The sequence below is a fragment of the Chelonoidis abingdonii genome, chromosome 10 (genome assembly GCF_003597395.2).
Source record: "Chelonoidis abingdonii isolate Lonesome George chromosome 10, CheloAbing_2.0, whole genome shotgun sequence".
In the NCBI taxonomy this organism is placed as follows: domain Eukaryota; kingdom Metazoa; phylum Chordata; order Testudines; family Testudinidae; genus Chelonoidis; species Chelonoidis abingdonii.
The window spans coordinates 81,684,253-81,694,029 of record NC_133778.1 but is presented as its reverse complement, the minus strand read 5'-3'; the positions used below and the strand labels follow the sequence as shown (position 1 = coordinate 81,694,029).

The 9,777-nt window shown below is 45.0% G+C and overlaps 1 protein-coding gene across 1 annotated transcript in view; it reads right to left on the bottom strand.

Moving 5' to 3' along the window:
- Positions 1–9,777, bottom strand: part of LOC116821324 (unconventional myosin-X-like) — a 290,101-nt gene that overhangs the window by 221,331 nt on the left and 58,993 nt on the right. Inside the window, exon 2 of the mRNA XM_032774422.1 lies at positions 5,996–6,094. Within this exon, the coding sequence (XP_032630313.1) occupies positions 5,996–6,094 (99 nt within the window). The remainder of the gene's footprint in view (positions 1–5,995; positions 6,095–9,777) is intronic.

Here is a 9,777-nt window from a genome sequence, read left to right as displayed (position 1 = left end):
ACTGCTAGAACAGGGCCTCATCCTCCCTGATTGAACTAACCTCGTTATCTCTAGCTTGCTTGCTAGCATATATATACCTGCCCCTGGAAATTTCCACTACCTGCGTCTGACGAAGTGGGTATTCAGCCACGAAAGCTTACGCTCCAAAACGTCTGTTAGTCTATAAGGTGCCACAGGATTCTCTGCTGCTTTTACAGATCCAGACTAACACGGCTACCCCTCTGATACCAGAAAGGACTACTATTTCATCCAGTCTGACCTCCTGCGTAGAACAGGCCACAGAATTTCACCCAGGAACTGCTGAAGCGAGTCCACTATCTGGTGGTTGAACAAGAGTCTCTCCCTTAGAAAAGCATCCAGGCTTGATTTCAAGACTTCAGATAACAGAGAATCTACAACATTCCTTGGTAATCTGGTCCAATGGCTAATTCCCTCATTTAAAAATATGCACCTTATGTCCAGTTTCAATTTGCCTAGGTTCAAGTTCCACACATTGGCTCATGTTCTGCCTGTTTATTAAAGAACCCTCCATTATCAGAAATGTTCTCCCCATGTAAATATTTATACACGAGTAAATCACCATCTCTTGAACTTCTCTTTGTCAAGCTAAACAGATTGAGCTCCTTTAGCCTATCACTGTACAGCAGATTTTCCAGTCCCTGAATCATTCTTGTAGTATTCAACATCCTTCCTGAAGGGTAGGCACTCCAACTGGACACTATCCAGTAGTAGTCTCACTGATGTTCTCTCCTAGATGTATATGAAAGACATATATGGTCCCACACATACACTACTGTGACTTTGAAGAATGCGAACAGCCTAACACTGATCACTGACACAGGAGAAATCCTTCAGAAATGGTGACAGCATTTCAGTGATCTTTGACAACACCATCCAACATCACAGATGAGGCATTAAGAAGAGTAGTACGTCAGGCAACATGGACACAATCCTGTTCTTTGGCAAAGTCAGCACTGCAATCAGTGTGAAAAACTGCAGGTCCCCCAGATCTGACGGCATTTCTGGAAAATATTCAAGTATGGAGGTGAGATCCTGCCAAGGCAACTGCACGTACTATTGGAGGACTTAAGACATACCACAAGACTTCAAAGACATCACTATATAAAAGAGGAAAGGTGAAAAGTCTGATTGTGGTAACTATCGAGGTATCCCATTACGCTCTATCACTGGAAAAGTTCTGACTAGGGTGCTCTTTGTTTGTCTGCTACGCAACATAGCTAATCGTCTGGTATCAGAGTTGCAATATGGTTATAGGCCAACACATGGAGCAGCAGACATGTGTGATGCTCTGTACCTCAGGGGAACACCCTTCATCCCCATGTTCATCCTTATAATATGACTGTGTGGTATCCAATGCAAAGCGTATCGAGTCGAGTGTCTTCAGAAGGCTCATGATGCACTGAGCACTGTTGTTACAGTACTGTTATAGTAATGTTATAATTCATATATACATAGTTATGAGGCTGAAAATGCATCTTCATGGCTTAAAATAAGCCCAGGCAAAAATGCTCCAAGAGCAGAGAGGCAGTTCACATCTCATCAGGGCAGTATGGGACAAATCAAGCCCTGCCTCACAGGAACAAACGATGCTGGCCTAAGCAGCAACATAAGGATCTGTCTGTTAGATTCTTGAGGGAGTCACCCCCCGCTTCCTTTGGCCAGTTTGGGACTGCAATGTGGTAATGCTTACCTGACTCTGAAGTGGAGGGGCAAAGCCAAGAGAGAAGAAAGAACATATAAAAGGGAGAGACTTTGCCATGCTTTTCCTCTCTCTTCCACCAAGCGCCTGAAGCGCTGATCAAAGGGGAGAGCCTGGCTGAAGGGCTACCAGCCAGCCTGTGGTGAGAAGCACGTAACTTTGTAAGGGCGCTGAAAGCGTTAAGATCAGCTTAGAATGCGTTTTGCTTTTATTTCATGTGACAAAACCTGACTTCTTGTGCTTTGACTTATAATAACCATAAAGATACATTTTAAGTGAATAAATCTGTTTGTTTATTTTACCTGAAGCACTGTGTTAGGTTTGAAGCGTGTCAGAGACCCCCTTGGGATAAGACGTCTGGTACATATCAATTTCTTTGTTAAACTGATGAACTCATAAGCTTGTAGTGTCCAGCAGGCATAACTGGACACTGCAAGACGGAGGTTCCTAGGGTTGTGTCTGGGGACAGAGATATTAGCTAGTGTCATTCGGTAGCATAATCCAAGGAGCATCTTACATGCCAGAGGCTGTGCGTGAACAGCCCAGAAGTGGAGGATCTTGCAGCAGAGCAGGGTAAGGCTGCCTCCCAGAGTCAAGGATTGGAGTGACCTAGAAGATCACTGGTCCAGATAACACCAGACGGGAACATCACAACATGATACACTGCTACCTCGATATAACTCCACCCGATATAACACGAATTTGGATATAACATGGTACAGCAGTGCTCCGAGGGGAGGGGGGGGCTGTGCACTCCAGTGGATCAAAGCAAGTTCAATATAACACAGTTTCACCTATAACGTGGCATGATTTTTTGGCTCCCAAGGACAGCGTTATATCGAGGTAGAGGTGTATTTGTAACCCATTAGATGCAGGAGAAATGCAGAGAACAGCAACATGACATTTACACTGCCTTTACTGACCTAGCTTTATTGACGCTGTCAGTAAACCAGGGCTTTGACAATGATAAGGTAAGTTTGGTTGTCCAGAAAAATTCACCAACATTCTGAGGCAATTTCATGATGGAATGCTTGGATGAGTCCACATAGATGGTGTTCTATCTGACCCATTTACTATTACTAAAGGTATTACGCAGGGTTGCATAATTGGTCCACTCTTGTTTAATCTCTTCTAAGTAGCTATGCTTGATGATGCTACAGGAGACCTGAATGCTGGTATCAGGATACATTTCCAATCCTTTGGAAAATTACTGAATCTGAACAGGCTGCTATCTTCCACTAAGATCTTCACATCAGTTGTTCATAACCTGCTGTAAGCCAATTACTGTGCTCTAGAGGCACATACTCTAGAAGATACACAGTTGATTATGGACAGATTCACAGTGTCTGCAGAAAGGTACGAGCTCACAAGCAATCTGAAAAAGACAGAGGTCATGTATCAACCTGCACCAGGGAGACCCTATGTGAAACCAAAAGTCACAATTAGTAACATACAGCTGAATGCTGTTATGGCCTTCAGCTATCTTGGTAGTGTATTGTTGAATGATGTCAGCACAGACAAGGAGCTGACAAGTTATTAACAAGGCAGTTCATCATTTAGCAGACTAGCAGGCAGAGTCTGGCAGCAACATGGTTTTAAGCTTCAAAATCAAGTTAAAAGTCTATAAAGCAGTGATGCTGTCAACTTCTTGTATGAGTGTGAGACTTGGACCTGCTACACTCATCACATTAAGCTTCCAGATAAGTTCCATTTACAACATCTGCACGCCATACTCTGCATCAAGTGGCAGGATAAAGCCATCACTAACGGGTTCTGAAACGTAGATACCCCACAGGGATTGAAGCCATGTTTATCGCATCACAGTTACACTGGGCTGATGATGTGTTGAGGATGAATAACACCAGAATGGCCAAAGCAGTTGCCATACGGTAAACTGAAAGTGGGCAACTGAGTATGAGGCAGCCAGAAGAAATGCTTCAAGAATACGCTGAAGCATAACTTAAAATAGTGCAACAGTGACATTGACAGCTGGAAGTTGTCTGCACCACAGATCCTGCTGGCAAGCAATAGTCAGTGATTGGGTTTCCCAATTCAAGATTAACTGCCATATGGATCTTGAGACACAGAGGCTGAGTCAAACAGCAGCAGACTCAGCAGGCACAGACTGTAATCTCTTCCTCCACATTAAGCTACCTATGCATGTCACGTGGAAATGGCTGCCACCTGCACATTGGTCTTTTTAGCCACAACCGAACTCAACACATCATCTTTGGTCATGAAGGACAAGAAGAAGAAACAATGCAGAGGTAACACCTGTGATGTTGAGGTCAGACTAGATGATCTAATGGTACTTTCTCGCCTTAAAACCTATTGGGAGCAGGAACCCACCTCTTAACTCCTACTCAGTATTCTCCAATTTATACAGCCAAGGACTGTATTAGCCATATAAACCACAGCATCACACTGGGAGCCTTTGGTTATCTACTGTAATCCCTGGTAGGNTGATTGGGTTTCCCAATTCAAGATTAACTGCCATATGGATCTTGAGACACAGAGGCTGAGTCAAACAGCAGCAGACTCAGCAGGCACAGACTGTAATCTCTTCCTCCACATTAAGCTACCTATGCATGTCACGTGGAAATGGCTGCCACCTGCACATTGGTCTTTTTAGCCACAACCGAACTCAACACATCATCTTTGGTCATGAAGGACAAGAAGAAGAAACAATGCAGAGGTAACACCTGTGATGTTGAGGTCAGACTAGATGATCTAATGGTACTTTCTCGCCTTAAAACCTATTGGGAGCAGGAACCCACCTCTTAACTCCTACTCAGTATTCTCCAATTTATACAGCCAAGGACTGTATTAGCCATATAAACCACAGCATCACACTGGGAGCCTTTGGTTATCTACTGTAATCCCTGGTAGGTTTTTTTTTTTTTTCCAGAGGTGATGAATTGATTTTGGGAGGGCTTTCCAAACATAGAGGCAGCATGTAAGTCAGCACATGGTAGAAAAGGGAGAGGAAATGAAGATGCAATGGCCAGGAAAACAGTACTTTTTACTTTATTCATTGGCTGCAGCTTCGCCTGGGAAGCTGGACTCTTCACATGGTAAAATCAGGTGATTTTCATTAATGAGATGGGGAGACAAGCTGACAGTGAGACATGCTTAAAGAGTCTTAAGTAAAAACAGTCCACATGGCTGCATGGGTGACAATTACAGAGCAGAGCACCACGGACAACATTGCAGGGATACCAATGATCTAATTAGGGCCCTCACAGGCAGGGTCCCAAGCAACAGAATCACAGGGTTAGAAGGAACTGCAAAGGTCATCTAATCTAACCCCCCAATACACCTTCAGGCCAATACACACTAATCAGGTTCAGGAAACAGGTGGCCACAACCTATATTAAAAACACCCTAAAGCAACCTGGGCCTGCAAGAAGAGCTATTGAGTGAATGGAAAAGGAGGGAATCAGGTATCTATAATATGCCCCCATGGGATTTTGGTTTAAGAGGTGGGCTCTGCATAGGTTGCTCGGGTCCCACACAACTAACACAGCCAGGACTTTTCAAAAACTTTGTCATGATTTTCACAACTTATGACCTTGCTGGTCTTGTCCCCATCGTCCCTCATGACCTTTCCCAAAACGTGCCTTGACAATCCTCCATCCCTAACTACAGAACACAGTGCTGCCAGGTGTGGGGTATTTGGAAGACAGTGTTGCAAGATGTGAAACTGAAACATGTTGGTGTGATGGTTTCCAGTCTCTGAGAGGTAAGTCAGGCATCTCATAGCAGCTTAAAGAGACACAATAAATTTGAAATCTGGTCAATTTAAAAAAATGAGTGAAGGTAGTTTCAAATATTTAAATCTACATACACACCACCACTCCCAACCAATTTGGTTTTACAGTTGCATTTTCCTGGTTTTCAAAACTGTTTTTCTCTCCCCTGTAGCTGTGAGACACCCCCACATAAACAATTGGGGAAACTGGCTAACAGCCTATACAGCAGAATCAGTGAGAGCGATTACAAACAAAGTCAGCTATAACAGAGAGAGAGAGAGAGAGAGAGAGAGAGAGAGAGAGAGTGAGTGAACGCACTTCTAACCTCTGGCCATTGCAGTGATCTCACGTGTTACAACAGCAGCAGGGGAACATTTTTCAGACAAAATTATGATACTGAAGTTTACAGTTTCCATATAACATAAAGAAATCATCTAAGACCAGGCGATTTTGACCTGTAGCTTTTCTCAGCTGTAACACCAGCCAGAACCTCATGCAAACCTTGATTTCCAGTTATACTCACCTCTCCATAATCTGTTTTGAAGAGCACAAACCCATCATTGCATGAGTCAACAGTGCACGGCTGCAGCTGATCTTGCTCCCGTAGCCACACCCGGGTGCCCTGCAATTAAATATTGCCCATTAGAAACAACGCAAGATTCAAGTCACTTTCCACTGTACCTTGCACCAGCTGCTCTCACTTTTGTGTGTGAGCACTCGAAAGGGACACCCAACCCTAGTTTCACAAAGGAACTACTGAAACCGCTTTCCACGTGCAAGGTCACAGCTCTGTATGTGTCACAGACTGAGGTTACAGTTCTATCTCCCCTTGAGATGGAAGGTGGACCCGCTTCTCCGCTTCTCCTCAGCATCCAAGCAGTGCATGGGGAGAAGCACCCAAAATCAAAAGCCACTTTGAAAATGTAGGCTTTAGCTCCTGTTAAGCCTCTCTCATAAGCAGGGGGCTCCCACGAGCTCAGTGATACACTAGCCCTATATGCTGAGGTAAGGTAAGGAATGGCTCCCAATCCTGCTGGAAAGGTATAACAAGTGGGGTTCTGCAGGGTCTGTTTTGGGACTGGCTCTGTTCAATATCTTCATCAACGACTTAGATGTTGGCATAGAAAGTACGCTTATTAAGTTTGCGGACGATACCAAACTGGGAGGGACTGCAACTGCTTTGGAGGACAGGGTCAAAATTCAAAATGATCTGGACAAATTGGAGAAACAGTCTGAGGTAAACCAGATGAAGTTCAATAAAGACAAATGCAAAGTGCTCCACTTAGGAAGGAACAATCAGTTTCACACATACAGAATGGGAAGAGACTGTCTAGGAAGGAGTATGGCAGAAAGAGATCTAGGGGTCATAGTGGACCACAAGCTAAATATGAGTCAACAGTGTGATACTGTTGCAAAAAAAGCAAACGTGATTCTGGGATGCATTAACAGGTGTGTTGTAAACAAGACACGAGAAGTCATTCTTCCGCTCTACTCTGCGCTGGTTAGGCCTCAACTGGAGTATTGTGTCCAGTTCTGGGCACCGCATTTCAAGAAAGATGTGGAGAAATTGGAGAGGGTCCAGAGAAGAGCAACAAGAATGATTAAAGGTCTTGAGAACATGACCTATGAAGGAAGGCTGAAAGAATTGGGTTTGTTTAGTTTGGAAAAGAGAAGACTGAGAGGGGACATGATAGCAGTTTTCAGGTATCTAAAAGGGTGTCATCAGGAGGAGGGAGAAAACTTGTTCACCTTAGCCTCTAATGATAGAACAAGAAGCAATGGGCTTAAACTGCAGCAAGGGAGATTTAGGTTGGACATTAGGAAAAAGTTCCTAACTGTCAGGGTAGTTAAACACTGGAATAAATTGCCTAGGGAGGTTGTGGAATCTCCATCTCTGGAGATATTTAAGAGTAGGTTAGACAAATGTCTATCCGGGATGGTCTAGACAGTATCTGGTCCTGCCATGAGGGCAGGGGACTGGACTCGATGACCTCTGGAGGTCCCTTCCAGGCCTAGAGTCTATGAATCTATGAATCTATGATTCCTATAGCATAATGGTACTGAATACATTACAGCACACTGAAATGTATGCCGTGCATTCAAGGACAGTAGAACCTCAAGAGTTATGAACACTTCGGGAATGGAGGTTATTCATAACTCTGAAATGTTAGTAACTCTGAACAAAACATTACAGTTGTTTCTTTCAAAAATTCACAACTGAACACTGACTTAATACAGCTTTGAAACTTTACTATGCAGAAGAAAAATGTTGCTCTTTTTTTTTTTAATTTACATTTAACAATGCACTGTACTGTATTTGCTTTTTTTGTTTTTGTTTTTTGTCTGTTTCTGCAGCTGCCTGATTGGAACTGGAAGTATGCAAACGAGGTGTGTAGTTGACTGGTCAGTTCTTAACACTGAGGTTCTACTGTAAATTCTAAATAGGGGAAGCATATGGGGTAGGGAAAGGTGGCTACTGAATTAACCATGAACCTGAATAGTCAGCATCTTATTATCTGTTATTTGTGTTTAAATTAAACTAAATTAATAAGTCTCAGACTTTTCCACGCCTTGTATCTCTCTGGCATTCCATCACACTGCCCTCTAGGCCAGGACATTCTCCCCTCCCCAGCAACCAATCACACCACCCTCTAAGTCCATGACACTCCTGTCACCCCACCCTATCACACTGCCCTTGGTCTGGGAAGCTCCCTCACCATCCTTATCCTCATCTCCCATGTGACCTCTCCCCCCACCATGTAACCCTCCTATGAAAAACAAAACCTATATAAAGCTATGTTGAGAATGTTACTGTAGTGAGGCGGTATGGCCTCCCTCTGAGCCAGAGGGGGAGGAACCACCCTCCCTCCCAAGTGGGCGGGGCCAGGACTGTCTCGCCCCTCCCACCGGAAGTACGCCACTGGAACAGGAAGTATAAAGGGCAGGGCAGGGCAGAGACACAGAGGGAGGCAGATGGATCCTGCTCACTCCCAGCCATTGACCCTGCTGCTGAGCCCAGCAATGCCCTGCCCACCAGGGAACTTACTGCTGCCATGGACCTGCCAGGACTGCCCTGGGCCACCTACCCAGAGGAGGCAGACGCGCCCTGCTAACCCAGGTACACCCCAAGGGGAAGAGACGGGAGGAAGTGGTGAGATACAGCTGACCCTAGTCTGACAGCAGCTTTGCCAGAGACACAGTCAGCAAGTTGTGGCTCGAATCACCGCTGACCCATTGGCAGACCACTCTGCCACGGTTAGGGCCCTGGGTTTGGGACTGGTGGACTAGAGTGGGCCTGGATCTCACCTGCCACATACACTCCCCAAGAGGGGCAGCCTCCCCTTATAAGGTCCAGTGGCCTCTGCTCGTCGGTTGTCTGATGGAGCTAGGACATCCAACCCCTGGGGTTCACTCTGTCTCTGCGACTAGAGACCAGAGCTCATTAACTACTGGGTTTTCTCTGGCTGTGGTACAAGTGTCCAGGACTAACTGACTACTAGGTGTGCCCTGTATCCACAGCAAGAGAGTAGGGCCAGTTGGCTATGGCATTTGCCCAGTTCCTGCTTAAAGGGCCCAAGGGCTATAACCCATTGACTGTTCATGGAATCATAGAATATCAGGGTTGGAAGGGACCTCAGGAAGTCATCTAGTCCAACCCCTTGCTCAAAGCAGGACCAATCCCCAACTAAATCATCACAGCCAGGGCTTTGTCAAGCCTGACCTTAAATACCTCTAAGGAAGGAGATTCCACCGCCTCCCTAGGGAACCCATTCCAGTTCGATCGCTGGCCATGTCCTACTTATACAGCGAACAATACCATTAGCATCTTGCCACAAGGGCACACTGTTACTCCATATCCAGCTTATCTGGTCCACCGTACCCCCTCAACTTATTATGCAGAACTCTGCCCTAGCCCGGGGTGGCAACCTATGGACGGTGTGCCGAACGCATCGAGCTATGTTTCAGTGGCACTCACAGGCGTGGCTGGCCACTGGTCATATGGCTGCATTTAATTAATTTAAATGAAGCTTCTTAAACATTTAATAACCTTATTTACTTTACATACAACAAGAGTTAGTTATTATATTAAGATCCTAGAAAGAGACCGTCTAAAACATTAACATGTATTACTGGCACATGAACCTTAAATCAGAGTGAAAAATGAAGACTCGGACACATCTCCTGAAAAGATTGCCGACCCTGGCTAGCCATCAGACCCTAGCGCGTAGCTAGCATGGATTCTTCTGTCCTAAGTGCAGGACTCTGCCTTGTCCTTTTGAATCACATCAGATTTTTGGGTCAGAT